Source organism: Megalops cyprinoides, chromosome 8 (genome assembly GCF_013368585.1).
Source record: "Megalops cyprinoides isolate fMegCyp1 chromosome 8, fMegCyp1.pri, whole genome shotgun sequence".
Taxonomy (NCBI): Eukaryota; Metazoa; Chordata; class Actinopteri; order Elopiformes; family Megalopidae; genus Megalops; species Megalops cyprinoides.
The window spans coordinates 16801775-16824919 of record NC_050590.1 but is presented as its reverse complement, the minus strand read 5'-3'; the positions used below and the strand labels follow the sequence as shown (position 1 = coordinate 16824919).

The following is a 23145-nucleotide window of genomic DNA, read 5'->3' as shown; positions in this document are numbered from 1 at the left end:
TCCTTGACAACTGTGTGCTTTTATTTCACTCTGACTCTGGTTGAGACTCTGGTTGTCAGTATGGTAAGTTATGAAATGTCAGGACTGGGTCAGCTCATCACTGAAGTCTACAATTTCCTTGTAGGGTAATATCATGCAGATTAAGAAGACATTATTTTTATTCCTGTTTTTGTTGTCAAGCCCACTGTTATGTTCATACAATTGCTAATGTACATTTAATTTTTTCACAAGCACAAAAAGTGAGGAAACTTAAGATGTGATTTAACATATAATACAAATATCATCCCACATGCATCCAGGTCAACCAAGTATGGTTTAATGTTGCACTGCTGTTTAAGGTTAATCAGTCTTAACAGATGTTATCTGTTTAAATAAGCAAAATGTTCATCTTTAAATCTGTTTTTCTGTTGATTCTATTTCATTTTTCACAATTACAAACAATTGTCCTCCATGCCACATCATGGAAATAATACAATACATTTGCAATTATTTTAATCACCTCTTGTTTTTCCATAAGAAGAGCTTGAACCAAATCTCTTTCAACATACTTCTAAGAACTCTTAAAAACTCCTCTACTTGGCAATCAATGTGAAAACAGTCACGGTTGAAAACATTTTGCAAAACTACCAGTCTACCTGGTGGTAACAGATAACATCTTTGAATGATATCTGTGTGAGCAAAAGAATGGGTTTTTGTTTCCATTGCTTCTCATGCACTAATACACTTCAGTAGCAATTCTTTTATTACCTTAGGACACAAACACTATTTGGGAAAGGGCCATCATAGGGAAATTGAGTAATAATACTTTAATAAAACTTTCATTTTTAAATATAAAATAATTCAAACAATTCAAAGAAATAATCCTGTCGTTAATGCAAATAATATTGATAATATTTACAGTTTTTCATTTATTTATGATACTAAGGGTTGCATTCTCAAAAAACATTGTGCATTAAAAAAAAAAAAAAAAGAAAAAAACAGAAATGGTTGTTTTCCCATTATTTTCCCCCCAGTGAGAAAAAGGAATGGACACAGGAAACTACCAATCAGAGATTAAGGAACAGGAGCTACTCAGAACAACATAGCCAACATTTTAATGCATGAGTACTGATCTCACAAATCTGTAAAGCAAGAGAAAGGTTAACCTGACTAATTTTCATGCTATTTGTGTTGCGGTGTTGTTTGCCTGTGAAGCATAATAGGACCTTTGTTATTGGCTAAGCTGTTCACCTAATAGAGTTTAGGATTTCCAATAACCGCCTGTTTTCATGCAAGCATATATGAAAAGTCAGTCTACTTCAAGCTACATAGATCACCCACCATTCCCTGCAAGGTTCTTAGGCTGGAGCAGCCTCGGAAATATGCACTGACGCAATCCCCCCAAAATCTTCCTTGTGCAGATGAATATATGCTGTGTAATACACATTTATATTGAAAATAACCATAACCCAGCAGCAGCATATGAATCAACATACATTAGATTATGGCTTGATTGCTGTTGTTGCATTATTGACTAAAATTCAAATCAAATAAAGAAAATTTCCCAACAGAAGTTCCATCATCTGTTTCCACAGTCATCGGGTCACTGCTTTGGAGAGTAATTGATTTCTTTCTGGAGGGAACAATTTGTCATACTTTCAAATTAGCTCAATAGCCCACCTCAGAGAGGCTTTGTATCACAGGCTAGAAAGAACAGAACATTCAAAGAAATACAGCAATATGAATGGAACATTAACTCACATATTTTAAATAAAAGGACTTCAAACAGAAACATTCCCAGTTTTTCATTATATAACCTGATGACTGTTAAAGTCCTTTCTTATTCAGAGACACTGTGCAAGGGCCAATACTGTTTACACTTCATATATTTATATTTTTATCATATATTTGGACAAACTCAGTACTAAAACCTTGAACCAGGCCTTCATCCCTTTCTGTTATTTGCCAATAACACACAGAAGTTAGAACCAATAAAATAAATAATCCTGTCACAAAAGGTCTGTTGTCAAATTGGAATTACTGAGTTGAAACAGGAGTGGTGTTTTTGGGCATGCATGTCTCCTTACTGCTATAATGAACAAAATCCCTTTTTTCAATATATACTACACATGTTTTTATAACCAAAGAATAATGCATTTCATAGGTAATCTGGTTTGAGCTCTTAGGTCATCTCAAACAATGTGAGTTGCCACCATTACCTCAGTCAGCATGTTCTTCAAACAAGGCCAGCAATATGCCAAAAAAAAGGACAAAGAGCAGGGGAATAAAATTAAGCATGGGAAAAACAGGAGCACAGTCACAGTAGTAGTACAGCCTGGGGCAGTTCACAACAGCACAGAGAAACAACAGAAGAGGAAAGGCAGCTGTCAGGAGGCACAGATCAGAGTTCTGTAGTTCTTCCGGATAAGTGTTTGAGGTTCCCCCACATGCAGCCCCCATGTGACACCATAGCTCCACCCAAGAGGAAGAGAACTCCAACGCCCATGCTGAACAGACAGACCAGGCACAGGCACTAATCCATGTTGACAAAACAGAATTGTAACTTTATATATTTTTTTCGTCCAGATGAAAAAATCCTGAAAAAACTTCCTTCGCATTCTTCCAGGACACCCATTCCATTACTCACTCACCCGATGACTGAAGCTCAGACTGGGTTGTTTCCCGATCTCCTGTTATTCAGGGGTGTTTGGGATAGAGTTGGACCAATTTGCAATTGGGCATTTGGGTGCAAAGGCCTTGTGGCTGTAGTATTCCACAACTTGCTTGGGCACCTCAGCAAGGACACATTTGGCCAGGGCAGCAGGGGAGGCCTGAGACATAAAATGCACAACTACAGCAGAGGCACACCAGACAGGCACAGCCAGCCTCACAGCACATCATCTCAAGGATGATGTCCTGATGATCAACGGCTCAGTAAAAATAGCAGCAGTAACATCAATGCAAGGCACACAAAACTGAATACAAAATGGATGGAAAGACATGGGGATACAAAATGTCATAATTGAATGGAGGCATTTTGTTAACCATTTTTTCACCTTCATGCTCCAAATGAATGGATTACTTTGTTTGCTCTCAGCATGCAATCTGGGGAGTTGTTATATAACAGACTACCCATCTGCACCACTGGCAGGGAGAGTCTTGTCAGTTTTTCTCCATCCCTGGCTGCCTGCCTGCTTCGTCATGGCTCCACTTGAGGGTAATACCATTTGCTAAAGGACTTTGGAGGTCACATTGTTGAAGTTAATGACAGCCAATACCGCAATTATGAAACACATGAAGCCTTTTGAACCCCCAACACTTTGATGTGTGCAATTTCAAATTACATCTACCCCTTTCAGCAAAAGATAATGCAGCAGCCTGATTTAAATGAGTTTGATTCTGAAAGCTCAGTGACAGGGCTTCAAACAAGTGTTTTGGTAGATGGGGGACAGGCAACAGACCCTACCCTTACTACATATATAAGTAGGCTTGGTAGGATTAGATTTATATCAGTATTATATTTGTATCAGCTTTGTTCCTCAAAACTCCAGCTACCCTTCGGAGGAAATTAGCCATCAGTAAACATGCTAATTAAAAGACCAATGAAACTCCTCCTGGCTCAGTTTCACATTTGGATGTAACTCCTGTGGCACCAAGAAGCTAAAAATATTTCAGAATCTTCCGCTTATCATTCAGTTCAAGTGTCTGCTGGTGCCCGTGGGGTTGGCTTGATTTCAGATGTTGAAAGGATGACATTAAGAAAACTCTCTACCTGAGAAAGTTTCTGATACATTTTTTCATCCCTGCATGGTTATGCAAGTTTCCAGTCAATATGCATTCTGAAATAGCATAGCTATGTATGGTGTCTCTATTTGGTACAGACAGTAATCTCTTAAAATAGAAGCAATGCTACTAATAAGTTTATTGCATGCATTGTTTTGTATTCTACCTTACACTTTAATATGAACAAATGCAAAGGTAATATTGAATTGTTTGTAAGTATTAATGTTGTTGTAAGTATTAATTCATAAAAAGCATGTATTTTTTCATAAGCCCTTTCTTTTCTACACAAAGGATGAATTAATGGCAGACTGTCAGATGGCATGTAAATTAATGTTGAAAAAAATCTGAATATATATATACATATATATATATATATATATATATATATAAACCAATACTAAGTATTGAATTTGAAAAGAGAAAATGAATCCTGCCAAGCCTGTATATGAATATGTGAAGTGTGTTAGGTGGACTCACTTTTACATCTCTGAGCGGTATTTGTGAGGTGTAGACTTTCCATTTCCTGTTCTCGTTAACTCCTCTGCATTTACTGATGTATTTACTGATTGTGTATATGTCTCTGAGTGGTACATTTGAGTTGATTGTCTGTTTTAAGGGTATGTGTTAAATGTGCAGGTGTAGGCGTGGAGCAAAGACAGGTGCACTGACCGTTTTAAACTCTCTGAATGGCACAAACTGGACGATGTCCCTCAGGACAGGCTCCCCCTTTGGTGAACGGAGAACCCCATCGTCACCGTCCAAGATCTGCATGTCAGTGAAGTCAGCATTGCCCACACCCACAATGATGATGGACAGGGGCTGGTAGGAGGCACGCACGATGGCCTCGCGCGTGTCTGCCATGTCCGTCACCACCCCATCAGTGAGGATCAGCAGAATGTGGTATCGCTGTAAGGAAATGGATCACACTCAGCAAGCATATTTTCTTCTGCTTGACACATACAATCTACAGATCTGAGCCTTGCATTCAACTACATTGTTTTCAGGACAGCATGTTGCCTCAGGGAACTTCACTGGTAATGTGTTTTGAAAAATGTTGCACGCTATGTCGGAATTTTTCATGAAAGTGATTTTATTGTCAAGAGATGTCTTCATAATTTTTCATGTCTTTAGGATAAATTGGGTAAAGTCCACCAATATTTCACATTATCCAATCAAATCCCAATAAAATTCTACATCAATTAGTTTGTACCACGGGCAAAATAATATCCCAAGAGGCCATTAACCAAAGCAATAATTTTACTCAGTTTGCAGTGGTAACCATGTCTTGAATACAGTCAAAACCATATACCCCTTAGATCAACTTATTTCTTGTACTGTACAGCCTCAGTGAATACAAAAATACACACTCTAGTGTTTATATTTTCAATGCTTGTAATATTATCTGCATTCACCGAAATAAATCCAGCAATATCAGTTGGATTTAAGACCAATATAGAGCAATATATCAGGCAGCCAATATTGCCAGTGGATGATTGAAGAGTTTCCTGTAGTATTGGAATCAGCCAAAAACATGCTCATAATGTGCCAATAATGACTCCCCCCACCAACTGTGGAGTTTTGGCTCTCTTATATTCAGTCAGTGACTGAGCTGTAGAACAGTTTGATTGCACTATGAACAATTATTAAGCTAATTTTTCAATCAACTGACATCAGAAAAAGTGAAATACTATGTTATCATTGGTTACATAATTTGCTACACTGGTTAAGTCTTAGGCACAGAATCAGCAGCAACTAGCATAGTCAACTTTCATCTAAGGCTATAGAATATAACAGAAATGCTGCAACATGCCTCCAATTATATTTCTACACATGCAGGGCAATTGAAGTGCATCCATCACATTTTATAAACCCTAGAACAATGTAAGGGATATGTGTAAACTAACCTGACATATGGCTGGTAAGTAGGATTAGCATCTGTGTTGAGCAAACACTAGCCCATAGTATTTGCTTCAGCTTTTATTATTCATATATGACTAACATACATATGTAGTTAAAACACAATTTGCAGCACGACGGCTTTTCAGACATTGCAAATAAAACTACAGTTTTCTTTTCCTGGTTTCATGGCTGGTCCAAGTCCGCTCTTTTTTAATTAAGAACTACAGGAAATGGAACATGTATTTTATTAAGGCACTTACTTGCTCTAATTGTAAATGATGTAACCAAGTACATAATGGTCTACCAAAATGGTCTACTTTCTGCATGTTGGTAGTGAGCTAGCAGTTTCTTCAATTTTGTACAAAAGGGAACATTTTTAGATGAATGTAGTAAAAGCAGTATTTTTCCAAAGTGAAAATAATTGTAAAATGTACAGTACATTTAGTTTTTTGTTTACTACCCCTGCATATTGTACTGCGGCATATATCAACCACCTGATCTCATACTGGTCAAAAAAACCATACTGGCCATTCTCTACACTGTACCACTGTACCACTGTGGACCTTATAAGTGTCTTTTCTCACATATAGACAGGAAACTCACAGAAGCATCTTTGGTGCTTTCCTCTCCTGCTGCCACTTTGGCTATTCTACTGATGATGGGGGCCACGTTGGTGGGCCCATAGAGCTGGATCTTGGGGAGGCAGTTCTGGTACGCTTCCACAACACCCTGGATCTCTGGTCAGTGACAACACAAAAAGCGGATAGCCTCTTGAGGTGAACACAGTCTGACAGCACTCGATGGGGATAGGTTTGGAGGAGGAAAGAGCCGGTGTAAGAGATAAAAGCTTTATGCCAATAGTGAGAGATGATTAGGCTTATTTTTCAAAGGGGTAGAGAGAAAGCTGTTCTGGAGCTCAGGATTCTCTCAAAAGAGCATCATTTCCTGTGGTCTTAAATGAAATAAGGTCAATGCTCCCACATATATATATTATATGGAAAAAATACTGAAAGAAGGATAGACCTGTTTTTAAAAGAAGGTAGGAAAAGGAATTTATAGAAATTTACAGAAAAGGAATTCTCTTACCTGCGCATTCATCATCATCTGGGTTGAAATTGATAGCAAAGTCATGAGAGACCTGGATGCAGAGAGGTAATGCATAATCAGAGGGGTCATTAGCATGCTGGGAGATTCTGATCAAAAACAAAATTACTATGCATACTGTAACAACAAACTGACTTCACTAGTTTGAGGAATGAAGCATGGCAATAACACCTGTGCTGTAGACAAAAATATGCTTTTTAATAGTGACAGAAAGAAAAAGCTCTTCTACCTATAATATATCTTATACATTATATATGTATAACACTTCACCTGAATGTATAATTACATTCATTTACAATCACAAGACTCCATTCAGATCAGTTGAGAGAATGTCTAGAGAATGTCTCACCAACCATTCCTCTGATCAGCACTTTACTTGATAAAGCTACAAAAAAATTATATTCTCCTCTCCGCAGATTGTGTAGAGAATCCTCCTCACTGCACTTCGGTTTCTGCCTCCCTGGGGTGCTAGTTAAAATGGTTGCATGTTTTTTTTTTCTTCTCAAGGTCCAATCTGTTTAAATAAATGTGTGCCTTGAAAATAAAATATTATTACAACCCTCCCCAAACACCAGGGGACTACTGCTCTGCCAGACAATTATTTTAATTTAGGATGGCCACTTTATTTTATTCTAGACAGGTTAGAAAATCTCAAGAGAAAGCTGTGAATACAAAAAGTCAATTAAGCATGAGATTGTGACAGAGTGAAGAATGATGCAGGGAGATGGAACCCGGCAATCAAATATGTAGGCTCAGAGGATGGGCAAATACAGGTCGTGAGATAAGAACACTGCTTGTACAAATTGAATGCTAACAGAAAAGGAAGGCTACAAAGTCATATGGCTAAAACTGATCAAGGAAGTTGAGGACCAAAGCAATGTGGTACACAGACCAAAACTGATTCTGTTCAATCATGACATAAAACTTGGTGATCTTAAACAGCTTGGGAATGGCACGGAAAGAGGCAAAAAATAGCTGGAACATTATCTTCTTTCTACTTCTGTGGGCTTCCTAACACAATCATGGAGACCTTTCAACTTCATTGCAATCTGAGAGTTGTCAGTTCAAAAGAAATGCAAATATTTCATAATTGAAATTCATTCCTGAAAATTTTAGTTGAAATAATACAATCATTGATTGGAAACTAAAGTCAGCTCAATACAAATAACTACCAATAAATCAAGACACATGTCAGCAAATAAACACACATACCACAGGTACTAAGAGCAACTGCCAGTGAAACAACAAAGATACATGTGATTTTCTTTTTTCTAGGACCTCATCGACATCTTGTAGAGGTCTTTATAGCTGGCTTCCTCAAAAGATGAGAAGGTAAACAGATGAGCAGGGTAGAATCAGGAGGGCAAATTGCTTTTTATTTTCCTGGAGAAGGCCTCATACAGCAGACTACATCAAAAAAATTGCCTACCTCATAATTTGGTGGAATTCTTGCACCAAAGCCCAGGGCAGAAAATCTTTTGTCACTGGGAAAACCAACCAACAATATAGAAGTCAACATATTATAGATTTAATCATTGCAAATTCACCTACACTGTTCAGAAAAAGAAACACTTTGCACCCCTAATTATCTGTTTTCTGGTTAGGAGACTAACACATACAGTACTGTAACTGATGTAGGATGGTTCTGCTTTACAGGAAGTTGTTGTTGTTGTTTATTAATCTAAGGCCCTGTTTACATGTTTACAAAATGCGTCTTGGGCGATCGAATCACAAGTGGACAGCCCTAAATACAGGTGTAAATGACCACCAAGACACATTGTGATCCGATCACTCAATCCACTTGCCGAGGTGGTCTGGGACGCACTTGACCACTTGTTTTGTAGTGTAAACGCTAATGCGTCCTGACGCGTCCCCGACAAGGACGTAACAGGAAAATACATCATCAATGCAGGACGTGGTGGTTGTTTTGGTGACAGCGCGCCAATGCTCGAAAAAATGCTTTTCTAACATTCTTCCTTTTTTGTTTTTTCCTGCGCTCTTTTGCAAGTCACAAATGACTTTGTTCTGCCAATCTCAACAGTTGGAATAGTCTGTACATGTATATTAGTTCTTGAAACATTTTTGTTTTCTTAGCTAGCCCGTGCTAAACAAATCTGGCAACAGAGACTGACGTAGGTGGGGTGACGTAGGCAGTAACGAAATCTGAACACAAGTGGTCAAACTGGACCCCTTGGAGATGCATGTTAGACACAGGTGTAAACGGCAATGTGTCTCGGCTGTCCACTTGTGATCCGATCGCCCAAGATGCATTTTAAAACCAAGTGTAAACAGGGCCTAAAGCCCCAGTATACACGTAACTTGCATTGTCACATCCAGTGAATCAAATTAAGGACACCCCTGTGTTACCTATTTCAGTCATTATAATGCAAGTCCATTACTGGCTAACAGCTAAATTAAGATATTCAACATGTTATTGGACTAGTACTTCAGTGGAACGAAGGCAGTAGAGCTGTGAATGTATAAATTAATAAATGTAATTTTTAAATTGGTAAAAATCATTTCCCAAGTGCAAATAATTTTAGCAATTTTTCATAATAGTACTGACGTCATTTTCAATACTAAAGACTTGCAGTATTAAAAATTAGATTAATACTACCAACATTTTTTTCAGCAACGCATGTGCTAATCTTGTTTACCAAAGTTCTTCAAGGCTATTTACATGTTAATGTCAGCTACATTTCATGAAAAGAGCCAAAATAGAGTATTGTAATACACTTCTACAGATCTTAATCCCTTTATGGTTACACTCTCAACCACTTTTATATTTGCTAAAAGCCTGCATATAGCATTTGACAAGGCTTTAGACACCAAATTAAATTCATCTGAGAACAAACAGAAAGAGTCACAGTGGGTTGCAACAGGACAGAGGTAGCAAGATACAGTTATAATGAAAGAGGGGAGCTCAACAGGATAGTATTACAGAGGGAAGGAGAGGGAGAGAGAGAGAGAGAGAGACAGAATTAAAGAGATAAAACAACACACAGTAGTACAGAGGTAGAATCAGCGGGGAAAAGCAGTGAGACATAGGCCTGATCACACAGTCGTCCACATGACTGTGTGATCAGCATGGATTCACTCTCTCTCTGCTGGTCAGCAGCTCTGACACCATGTGAGTATTGAATAAATGAGCAGACATTTCCTGGGTACGCCACACCTCAGGGAGATGGGGGAGCTAATGGGAGAGATACAGGGACAGAGAACTAGGAGCTAAAGGAGGCCAGGGTAGTGATCAGAAAGGTGCAAATGGGTTTGCATTATCAAATGATATATCATACGGAAAGTGAAACATCTCTCTGGTTCTGGTGCTCTACAGAGGGGCCTAGGTAATTGCAATAAAAACAGTGCATACATAAATGTATTGCACTGAGAAATGTCACTGTTACTGTTTCTCACCAATTGACAAAGTACTCTAGGGGAGTAAAACCATTTAAATAATCTATTGTTCACCCTGGATAATATAACTGTCTTATCTCACATAGCAGACACTTGTTGCCTCACATTCTTCCTGCTGTGTTAGGTTTTAGTCATATATACAATATCTCTTTTTTCATCCATCACAAAAGGGGAGCATCTTTGTCAGGCATCGCAGATGTTGTTTATGCCATTATGATCTTCCTTTCAAAATCATCAGTCAATGACCATCTCTCAACATGTCAAATGACATCGCCTTAATGAAGGCTAAGATACAGAAGATTTCCATATGTTCAATTAGCTGTACTATCTATATTCTGTGGCAAGGGTGGGTAAGTAAAATACCAATAACCACTGTCTAATAAACTGATCATCTGCCTTCCACACAGACAAATTTACTGATTCACTTACTCACTTGTAACAGGTTATGGAAAGTCTTAATCCATTTTAAAAGTTACTGCTTGAATAGAGAGCGGAATTATATGATCCTTTTAACCCTGAGCTCTTATGTTAAAGATTCAGTATGTACTTTACTGCTGTGGGCATTGGATTTGGTCAATATCAAGATTTCTGTAGCAGTGTGGAGTAGTGGTTCTCTAAAAGCATTGCCGTTTGCAGTCCTTGACTTGCTGATCACAGTATAAATTTGAATTGCTACATTAAATATCTAATAAAATGTGCTCGATGGTATTGGATCAGTTGAAAAGGAAAATGGTCACACACTGCAGAAAAAGCATTGACTAAATAAATTTGATTACAACACAACAAAGAATGCTTTCCAGAAGTAAAATATTGCTCACAACCCATGTTTTTATTATCAAGCATGCTTGGATTACACTGATGAACAGGTTGCAGCAGAGCTCTCATTTGAGCCCATTAACCCTAACCTTGTCTTAAAATCTAGTCTTGTAAGTATACCACCATAATACTCCCTATGGCAATACAATAGCTCATAATGCACAATAAACCTCTTTGGAACCAAATGCCAGCTATTTATAAAACTAACTGGCATATTTTGAGATCCAGGTTAGGTTAAAGAAAAAGAGGATGCAATAGTGCTTTTCTCTCACCAGTTGAGGCACAGAATCCTCTCACTGTCTCTTCTCACTGGCACTTCTGTTTGTCTCTTGGGGAAGACACCACCCAAATGTGCAGCAAAGAGCAGTCAATTTTGCTCCCCCGCAGCCTTGCAGGGAGCTATTTCCCAGACTGCTGAAAGTGGCTAATCCTGGTTCTAATCAACCCCATGGGACACAGACACCCAGGAAAAGCTGGAAAGAGCCAGCAGGGAGTTGGAGATGCACTTCAGTGAAATCGGCCACGTCAGAACACAGCAGCAAACGCAATTCCTTTGACAGAAAATTATGATAAATGCATAAATAAACCACATCAAAGGCTATGAGAACGTCTGAGGGATGGATGCAGCTTTGTGTTGCAGATTTTCGTGATGCATGTGAGTCACGGTGCTGGGGGCAAGAGGGATCCGACTCCAACACACTCTCTGTAGGCGTACTTCCTCTGTTTTTTCAAACCCACGGGCCTCACACTGAAAAGCACGTCACCATTTTGGCAATGTTTCAGTCAAGCAGTGTCGGATGTCCCCAAATGCCACGAACCATCTGCAGAAAATGAAAATCATCCCGCTAATCACATGCAAATTTCAAATGGAGTATATCAAAACCAATTAAATATTATTAAATATCATAAAAACGTATTCAATTGTAATGTCAGGGGCAACTGCTGATAGAATCTCTTATCTTTGATGTAATGGATGTGGACTGTATGAAATATAAACACTTAAATATTAGTGTTTCTGTCTTGTCTGTTTGTGTAGTCATACCGCCTTGTTTTATGTGGATGTGTGTACTTGATTAAAAGGGAAAAACTCATTAGAATACAGAACAGTAATGATTCAACACCACAGCCAATGACCTGTAACACATCCTCCCACAAGCCTCTCCCTGTCTGAATAATTTTGATTCAGTTTTTTTCCCCCTTTTACAGGATGCATTATCCCAGCAAAATACAGCTGATCCTTTTCTCATCTTTTTTCCCTCCCGATAACGTGAATTACTAAGTGCTTACCCTGAAGTACTGTACTTTCCATAATGTTGCTCCCACTTAACGCTGTTACTTCACAGAGAAACCCAACCAGCTGGAAATAAGTCATATAGTACAAAGGAAATGCAGAATGAAAGGCATGCAGTGACCGAAGCAAGTACCTGTTGTGCAGTTTTGTTCTTACAAATGAAGCAGGGTATTGATGTGAGTCTGAGAAGATGCCTTCATACGGACTAACCAACAATATGAGTCTTTACTTAATTTCTTGATAAAGATCAATTTATGTATTTTTTTTGTTTGTTTATTTATTTATTTGTGATGACTGGTGAAATATGCTGACATGTATTAAAAGTACTACAAATAATTTTGGCTTTAACGCTTTCTCAAAAGTATGTCATCAATATTATTAAAATACTTTAAGTGAGTTCAGATTCTAAAAATCAAGATTGAAGATCTCATCATTCACACATACTTATTTGAAACGCAAATGAGGAATAGCTTTCAGACACACAAAGGTGGATGGGATCATTGAAATGTTCGCATTTCTGCACCTGTGACAGTGAGCTGGAGAAAAACTGTAATAACTACAGCTGAACCAAAACACTACAAAAAGGAAGGGAAGAGGTCAGATAGTAATGACAGCTTCCAGGGCCACCAGACATCAATATCAAGTCTTCAGTCATGATACATTCACATACGTTCAGCTCCTGATCAACAATGACCAGGACATCATTGCCCCTGCATAAGATTTGTATGACCAACTGAGGTGTGTCTGGTGTCAATTTCTTCCATTATCCCAAATGGACAGAGAGATGTGAATTTTTCCATGACCATATAAGCCACTGTACAGCCTGACAGTAGCTCCAGGATGAAGGTGTAAGAGCCTACTGTATGTTTTCCAGTTTAGTACTGAATAACTGACAAGAGCCAACACATTCTGCCTGAAAGGACAGACATTTCAAAATGAACTACCTAAACACTTGTTGGCCCAGTATTATGTTGAAAGCTGAGTCATGGTTCAGTCTGTACCGCCACAAATGAAGGCAGACAATGTACCGCAGCTGTGAGGAGAGGGACCATCCATGCTTGGTTTCAAAAGTGGACTGCTTCAGAAATGGTGGTGTGAAGGTATGTGGCACAATATAATATTAATGGATATTACATTTAGTGTTTAGTAGTGTTTCCCTGACTGTACAGAGCGACTGAGACAATGTTTCTGTCCCACTAACTGTACCTTAGATGATTCCCTCACATTTACACCAGGACATGCATGGCCAGCTCTTTCATGCGTTTGTCAGATTTTCCTCCCATGGAAAAAGGTTCAGGCCAAATTATTCACCCAGTCTCTGGAGAGGATATATCATCAGCATCCACAGCCACATGTGTCAATCTGTGTGTAGAAATTCTCATGGAGTAAATGTGATTTCCCAGAGAACAATTAATGCTTTTATATCTTTTAACATGGATGTCATGTACAATGTCAGCACTACTAGCAGAAAATGAGCCTAATATGAGATATTTAATTCATTGACAAAATGGGAAAACAAGATATTCTCAGTTGTAGTGGTGTTTGTCACTTTTCTCCTACTTGCTGCCAGCTTCTCTGTGAAATAAACAAAAAACAGTCTCCCCATGACAGACAAAAAAATGACAAGAAATCTTATGTGTTAAACAGAGAAGCATAATCCAATGGGACATAGATATATTTTTCTCTGTGAGAAAGCAAACACTTTTCTGGTTGAATAGTTTTTCTTTAGAGTTTACATTTTTGTTTTTTTGTTTTTTTTTGGGGGGGGGGGGGGCGGTTTCCATGATATTCCATGTATTCAGATTTTGCTTTCATTGACAATGTGAGTTCATCTGTGGCCTCCAAAATATTTTACTGTGAGTCACAAGAATAGAAAGACTAACCTTTCAAACAAACCCATAGGATCCACAGATTCTTTACTATACATGTATATATACTGTATCTTCATTATTCTGTAGTGTGCAGCTGTACTCTGTGGACTTGCATAAAAATTAATTTACATTGTGCTTTTCTAGACAGTAGCTGATATTCATCAAATGTACAACACGAACAATGATGGCAATGTCTCATGCCCACTTGTTTAGCAGGAGGGTCCAGATGTGAAATCACTTAATGTGGAAATCCCTCATTTGGCTTTGCAAAATTAGAGGAGGATATTTTTAATATACAGTACACACATATACCCACATGTACAAAATGAAATATTTTTTTTAATTCACCCATTCCTGCGCATCTTCACGTAAGCCCTAAAGTTCGAACAGCTACATAAATAATCATTTTACATGGTACAGGTCATTTTCAAACACCAAAGAAATATAACCCTACCTGTATATTTGATTTTGCGTGTACCATGTTTCTAACACAGTATATTATAACTACCAACTATTAAGTGCTAACAACAGTCTGTTATGAACATTAGACATTTTGAATTGACATGAGAATAATGTCTAAAGCACATGTAGTGGAAAATACTGTAAATTACTTAGTAAGTGCACAAAGCTATAGTTATCTAACTACATATATTCATGTATTCATTCATTTATTACCCAAAATGAAATTAGATTAATATTAGTTATATACACAAGTTATGAGTTTTGAAGATAAACTGTGTTGTGGGGAATGCTGACAAAACTACCTTGCTTGTTAACTTGTAAGATGAGTATGTGTTGCATCAAGCAAACTGACTAACTGACTTAGTCTTCTATAGCTAGCTACAGGTATTTATCTGACCAGCAACGTTATATATTAACCAAAAGAAAAAATGCTTTCAGGGTACAAAAATGGCAAGTTACATACACATACAAAGTATCTAGTTCTCTACTCTCTTGCTAACTATTGAACAGTAGTCACTTTTTTCAATTTCCATGTAAAAAAGCTACCTATACACATTTCTAAAAAGATAATATTTCACTGTAATTTTGTAATGTATTCCAGTGGCTTTAAAATGTCACATCTCAATGCATTTGTCCTGGCAAAAACAAAGTCAACACAGTCAGAGTTGTAATATTTAAAACACAAAACAAAATAAAAAAAATGGGAGCAAGAAATCATACAGTGAGTCTAAATATGTCCTTTAGAGTAATCCTGAAGGAATTTCAAAATGTGGACTAACAGAATTATGTCAAGGAGATCAATCACCCTGTTGTTTCTACAAAGACACAGACATGCAGCTGCCCAACTGAGTCCATGGTGACAAGGATAATACCATAAAGATTCCATAGAAAGAGGAGCATGCATGTTTTCAATGGCATTACAAAGGAATCCAGATCTGTTGCCCACAGGTAATATAAATCCTGTGTGCATTTCAGCTTTCAAATCAAAGCATGATCCTGTTTTCTCCCTCCCTCTCTGACAATTCAGATAGACTGGGCATCTTCTCCTTGTGCTATGTTGATACTGCTGAATCCAAGGACTGAACCTAATTGTAGGCATTTACTCTACCAGGCCTACAGCAGGAGGAGGAAATCATGCACAATGTATATGTTCTACAATTCCTTTAATTCTCACTTCTAGCACACCATTTCATTTTCAAGAATTTAAGATGCCTTCCAAACTGCTGACCAGATGAAGTGCAAAAGCTGCACATAAAATGTTGCATGATATGCAATGCACTATGTGCAGTGCTATTTTGCACACAAGTTAAAAAAGCAAACCAGCGTAAATCACTGCAAATCAGTGTCTGCCTTTTTAATATTCATTCATGGGAAGTGAGCAAGATTTCACAGTGACAACTTACCTGTCATAATCCTGGCAGATCTCCCCCACTGCTATCAAGGCCTTTAGATACTCGTTTGGTTGGTAGGGATTGATGTAGTGCAAAGAACAGCTATTGCGAGGGTCCCCATTGGATGCAGTGAAGTCAATGGCCACCTGGAATAATGACAGATCGACAGAACAGCTTCAGGCCTATTGTACATTTACTGACACCCCAAGACTTGCATATCTAAGAAAAAAAAATATCACATCTGCCTGTCACAAAATGAATGTCCCACTGCTCTGACTGTGGATAATTAGCACTTTGTGATCTGAAGAATAAAATGTTTGTCATTTGAAGAGAATTATATTCACAGACACATGGGAAGATGCACGATAGCCGAAAGGAAAAAAAAAAAAGTTTGCCAACTCATATATAACCAGACCTCTGACTGTTGAATATTTACATGTGCCAAAGGGTTTCTAAGTATGTACATTTTTTATGGCATCTGTTATGAGGCAGGTTTATAACATGCATAGCATTATAGCATGCCCCATAATTAATACAGTATCCATTATTGATGGAGTAATCCAGTCCAGGGATAAGAGTGGCTCCTGGGGGCAGAGTTTAAAAGGGATTCAAATTGATTCTGAGCAGCTGCTTCTGGCAAACACATGATCTGCTGACCAATTATCCACACTCTTACCAACAACATCCTGTCAGAAGGAAAAAAGCCACATCAAACAAATTCTGTCAGATTGACCTGTTCTGTTTACAATCTAGAATAATTTTGATTGAAAATTGGCATCTGATAATGACAGAGCTGAATACTGTGGAAAAAAAATAGTTGCCTTTGTGCATGCAATTAATCATTGGAGCAGAATATCCATGCATTAAATGAGTCCTTAATCACTTGGTTTACACTGTGATACATGATCTCATGCTCAGAATGACACACTGCTCTACATTAAGCGCTACACTTACTGTGAAGTGAATTTGGCATCCCCCCATGATGTAGTCCAGGAAGGAATAGACTCTATGTAGCTGCAGGGGAAAGATGAATGGTAAGTACTGGAAAATTAATAATGTTGATCTCCTTAGAGTTTAAGTACTTAAGGAAGCAGTAACTCACTGAATTAACAGTAGTCTATACAAACCATACAACAGCTGTTGTAACAACAAGTGAGACACCGATGAGAATATGCAGCCTGTCCAAAGAACCCAGCATCATGTCGGAATTTCCATTCATGTATTAAAACGGAGGGGTGGGATGTCATGAAGGTATGTAAATCATATAAATTTACAAGCACAAGTTGAGTGAATAGGTGGCTTTCAGAGCAATGCTGAACATGACAGGGCAACACTGTGATACAGTCAGCCTGTATAAACTCTGTGTTCATTTTGGAGACTTGATTTCTGCACTGAGGACATGGCCTGCTGGTCAGTTGTTGAATCAATCAACACATGTCATTCTTCAGCACAAATGAGGACTAAAACAATGTGATGACAGCTCTTTTCACTCTCTGAGCGGTGGGATGTCAATATGGGTGCACATCTCACTGCAGGCTCCTACCTTCAGATCGTTGAGAATGATCACACCAGAGTTCTTGTAGTTCCTCTTTTTTAGTTTGTACTTTGGATTTATGCAATCCCACGTGACCTTGGGGTATGACAATGACAGGAGAGCATAAATAAAATGATGTCTGGCAAGAATCTGGCAACAAGTATGTTTAGTCCTCAACATAAGGAGGTGCATTAATGGTGTACAATAAATAGGAGGCTGCAATTGGACTTTTCAGCCCACTGACCTTGTTTCCACTTGAAGTCTTCTGCATTTCTCTGAACGTAGTATAGAACTCCCCAATAAAGTCATGCTTACCCCTGGAGTCATAATCCCAGACCAGACACTGTTACAACCAAAAAAGCCATTCGTCATTCAATGATTCTTCAGCCTAATAATGCGTAACTATTGTGCAAGTTCTTTTTCTCATGTAAAAGCAAGCATACAGCAAGTCCACACATAGATAAAGTGCACACAAAAGCACAGAAGCATGTACAAATATCTCAGACAATTCCACACAAACCCGCAGGATAAGCACTTTAAAGGAAAAATATACATTCAAGTTATTCATTCATTCATATACACATTTCAAAACGTAAATCTGGTATGAAAAAGTGATGACAGACTAAAAGGAGAAAGAAAGACCTGTGAGACAGAGAAAAAGTGAGAAATAGACAGAGACATTCCCTCCTTTCCCCTGTGTCTAGGTCATGCTCTGGGAGCTCCTTAATTGCACCAGCGCCACCTGTGTCCATGGTGCAGTGCTTACCCTCAGCTTCCTGTCCTCGTCACAGCTGCACAGAGAGCTCAGTGACACTTTAAAGGACTCCCACACCGGATTCAGGTTGTTCTTAATTACCTACAAAAGATAACAGGTGCATCAGACACATAGAGCCACCCCCCCAATCATTCCCCACCCATCACCACTGCAAAGTTGAACACCCATGAAAAAGTCCTTCAATAAGAAATATTGGAAACCACCCTAACCTCAGTTCTGTGGACCAGCTGCTCAGACTCATCATCGTTGATCCGGTAGATCTCCAAGAACGGGTCAGATTTACTGAAGAGATCCTGTAAAGCAAATAAGCAAACAGAGAAGTGCTGATAGAGGGATGTTGATTAGCTCAGAGCAGTTCATTTAAAAAAAATGGAAGAAATGAACTGGGACTGTGAACTTGTTCAAAATTCAAAATTGTGAACTATGAAGTTGAACTTGTTCATTTTGAGTTAGCTCTTGTGAAGTGTGAACTTGCACAACACTGGTCATATGCCTATTGGCAACTGAAGAACGTGCCACTTCATAGGTTTACTTCCTTGGTAGTTTATCCTACCTAAGTTGATATTGCCAACTAATATTTTAGATCTGTTTTGTCTGTGTAAATTATGATCAAATTATGCATTATCAATTAGTGGATTAAGAGCTTTGACATTAATTCTAAATATTTAAGTTGTAGAGCACTTCTGAACCTACCATTTGTAGCCTTTTAATCATGCAATGTAACAGCATTGAAACAGCATGATGTGCTCCCATAAAATAAGTTCTAGTCTACTATAAACTGCTTCCCAGTTGCACTGTATACACCTGTTAGCCTATTTAAGTATTTAAGCATTTCAATTTTTTACATTTTATATCAGTGTGTGCCCTATCATGCAATCTTTCTCTCCTCAGATGTTCCTTTTATAATGCAGAGAGGCTTCATTTTGTATTACTGGATTCCAACGTCTGCTTCTACAATTTCCATGTCATATTTTGGCATTTTAATAAGCTATGTACCCTAAGAAAACTTTTGTGTCCTCATTAGTTCTCATGACTCTCATGAGCAGGTAAGAAGCTGTCCATTGTGTTTTCTGATGTATGCATCACTAAATGTGACAATATGCTGCTTCCTTTGAATGACTTCATAATTAGATGCTTTCCATTACTCATTCCAGTAAATTGGTCTTTAGTGTTAGGCTTATTGTAGCCTTACTGAACACGCACATTTCTGAATTGCACAAAAGTGGCCTTGTTAAATATTTCATTAACCATTCAGTGGCACTACATATTAGTGCAGTGATCCTTAAATTATGGGTCAGGATTCAAAATGGATCTCAGACATATTTTCCTGGGTTGCAAGTAAATCCTGTAAATTTGTTTACATTTTGGCAAATCTAACCATTTATGTCCTCATTTCCACCACATTAATCTGGTACATCATAGTAGAAAGAGAGACAACACCAGGTAGTCCCCATCTTGTTGTCATAGAAACAGACCAGGTTTTGCCTACACTTCGTCCTGAAAACACTAAAGGTTGGCTAATTCACACCATTGACAACCAGTGCTGATTCTGTGAAGTTAGCCCTGCCCTTTCAAATTTATCTTGCCACTTGTCAGAGTTTTAAGCACTGATTTTGCACAGACCTAAGTTTACAAATTTTGAATACTGACTGTTAGTGTCACTGCAAAATTTAATGCATTAGGAATAAGAAATTTAGCAAAAGTGAAATTCTACTCAAACATAAATATTCATCATCTGAGAAAGTTAAACCACCACGTCAAATAAATGGTGCTATTTAAAGAAAGCTATATTTTAAATGACAAAAGAAATGTCACTGTCTGAAAGGCCAAGTCGTCTGGAACAAAGTAATAGCTACCATACAAATGAACAGTGCCTCTGAAGCTTGCCAGCATATATTCAGTATTCAGCTGGGTACATTCTGATAGGTGCTGTATCATTGGGCCAATTACGTTTCTCCCATTAATATTATCCTTGCTCATTGCTGGCTGTATCATTAAAATCAAATACAATATTACAAAGCATTGTTAGTTAGGGTGCATGTACTAACAAATGAGTGTAGAGAATTGTGTTTGTCCCCTGTGTGGCGCAGATAATGTACACAGACTTTTAAAAGGCCACTCTTCCTGCCTAATGAGATCCTCAAAGTCATTTTAAGTGACAGATCCCATTTACAGATTACAGCAGGGTGATTAATCTGCCCTATCTTTCGGTGAACTAATCCTCTCTCCTTTTTGCTGGATTTTGTTTTCTCCGGTTGCCTTGCCCCTACCCTGCTATTAGTTAGGTGTAAAATTTCATTAACCATTTAATACCCCAACATGTTTGAGCATAGATCATAAATTATTGACCAAGACATAAAGTGGATCTCAGGCATGCTTTTTAGTTGTAAACAAATTGCTGTGAATCTATATTTCTCTATGTATTTCTTACACAAGTGGCTATCAATGGTGAGCTTTCAACCAGTACAATTACCATTCTGCACTGCTGACATAACCTTCCTTGCCTGTGTCTTACTCTTGAACCACTTTATACTTCAGTAAATACAGATAATTAAATGCAATAGATATTTTATGTTATAGTTGCTGGAATTATTTAGTATTAGTTCAATTATATTGTGTGGGGAAAAGGACATGAATAAATGGGCCAGAGATATGTAATATTATGCAATGCAACAGAAAGAAGGATTAGCCATCACAGCAACAGTGAAGCTATCCTGTGCCTGTTGTGAAATAACAGTTACAGCATTGTGCATATGATGTTAGTTTTAAGATTACAGTTGATAAAACAGCAAAAAATAGTGTGCCAGGGCATTTATTTTTATATTCCAGTGAAATGCTTCATTACCATTTCACGCTTAAACTGAATACTGTTCTACTTCCCAAGGGGAAGCTTCAAGCATGGAAAAAAGGCATTATAAATCTGCTGCCTCACAGCTGCTATCAGAAATGTAATGTGGGCTGTTTGTTCATCTTTAGACTGGCAGTATTACTGCTGTCAGCTTCCATGACTGTCAATTGCCACATCTTAAGTATGAAATATTGGCAGAAAGCTTTGACCAGTTTGCCAACATTGCTCTAGATTCCTAAGGTGCTGTTAGGGAAGCAAAACCATTAAAAATAGCTGATTTTGCTTTAAAAATTCATGTTAGAGAATTGAGGCAGACTTTTTGTCCTATACAAAGGTTCTACCTGATCTACCTGAGTATGTAGTAGTGCTTCATCTTTCAATTCCAGACAATAAACTCCCCTCATTAAAGCACAGGTTTTATCAGAAGAGTTGTTTCTTCATAGCATTCTGAGAGCAAGCTGTAGAATTACCTTCAGCTAGGCCAAAACACCACATTCATTGATGTGGTATTATAGGCCCAGGGTTCAGAGATGAAGCAAATAGGTCAGTGTTCTATGTTATCTCTTATGAACTCACATCTTGCACTAAAAAAAATCAAAGATTATAAGTAGTTAGTAATGAAAGGAAGGTTTTGTCTCAGGCCCTCAGAAAGTGAGGGGAAAACAGGTAGAAGAGAATAAAGGGAGGGTCATAATCTCTCAAGAGGAATATGGGGGTGTTTGGCCACAGCTTCTGCCAGAGCTCCACCCTAGCACTGCAGTGTACTGTGTGGGAGGAATTGTTTATACATAGAGAGCCCAGGGAAAGCAGTTTGTCACACCCCTTATATTCAGAGCAGGCTCTGCCTCATATGTTCCTTGGGGATCAAGACACCCCAGAAAAAACAATGCCCACAATGCAACCCAGTTTTCCCAAATGACATATGAACAAGTTGCCATTTAACTTGAGAGGTAGCTAAAACACATGATATCCAAAACATGGCATTATTTTAACTTGGTTGCTTCTAAGGAGACAGGCTGGAGGCTGGGTGACAGTTTTTCTGTTCACACAGGGAGCCATACAATATCATGTCTTTTCACCAGGTGTAAAATGCAGTCAGAGCAAGGAAAAAAAATCCACTAAGCCAGAGCGGACCTCAACTAAGCAAAAAAGATAATGCAGGATAGAGTGAAGGATATACGTTTTTTATTTATGTGTTGTGTACTTAAAATCTTAAAAGCCCATGCAAAATAGCTCATTCTGAAGAATTTAAAGACGTAAGAATTTAAATAATTAAAGTATTTCTGTACTTCTTCATTATAGTAATTGGCTATTTTATTTCTTTTGACTGACAAACACATACACTATATGGCCAAAGGTATGTGGACACCCCTCCTAATTATTGAGTTCAGGTGTTTCAGCCACACCAATTGTTACAGGTGCATAAAATCATGCACATAGCAATGCAATCTCCATAGACAAACCTTGGAAGTAGAATGGTTCGTACTGGAGAGCTCAGTGACTTCAAACGAGGCACTGTCATAGGATGCCATCCTTGCCACAAGTCAGTTTGCAAAATTTCTGCCCTGCTAGATCTGCCCCAGTCAACTGTAAGTGCTATTATTGTCAAGTGGAAGCATCTAGGAGCCACAACAGCTCAGCCACGAAGTGGTAGACCATGCAAACTTACAGAGCGGGGCCGCCAAGTGCTAAAGCGCGTAGCACATGAAAACCACCTATCCTCTGTTGAATCACTCACTACAGAGTTCCAAACTGTCTCCGGCTGCAACATCAGAACTGTGCGTCGGGAGCTTCCTGAAATGGGTTTCCATGGCCGAGCAGCTGCACGCAAGCCCAACACCACTATGTGCAAAGTGACGGCTGGAGTGGTTCAAAGCACACCGCCACTGGACTCTGGAGCAGTGGAAACACGTTCCCTGGAGTGATGAATCACGCTTCACTATCTGGCAGTCTGATGGACAAATCTGGGTTTGGCGGA

At 38.4% G+C, this 23145-nt stretch overlaps 1 protein-coding gene across 1 annotated transcript in view; it reads right to left on the bottom strand.

Annotated features, from left to right (window-relative positions):
• Positions 1-1847: 1847 nt before the first annotated feature.
• LOC118781849 (copine-7-like) overlaps positions 1848-23145 on the bottom strand; it is a 41317-nt gene continuing 20019 nt past the window's right edge. Inside the window, exons 6-16 of the mRNA XM_036534966.1 lie at positions 18529-18612; positions 18311-18400; positions 17789-17887; positions 17554-17640; positions 16965-17024; positions 16023-16156; positions 8195-8249; positions 6748-6799; positions 6265-6398; positions 4432-4668; positions 1848-2810 (exon numbers count right to left, since the gene is read on the bottom strand). Of these exons, the coding sequence (XP_036390859.1) occupies positions 2673-2810; positions 4432-4668; positions 6265-6398; positions 6748-6799; positions 8195-8249; positions 16023-16156; positions 16965-17024; positions 17554-17640; positions 17789-17887; positions 18311-18400; positions 18529-18612 (1170 nt within the window). The 3' untranslated portion in view covers positions 1848-2672. The remainder of the gene's footprint in view (positions 2811-4431; positions 4669-6264; positions 6399-6747; positions 6800-8194; positions 8250-16022; positions 16157-16964; positions 17025-17553; positions 17641-17788; positions 17888-18310; positions 18401-18528; positions 18613-23145) is intronic.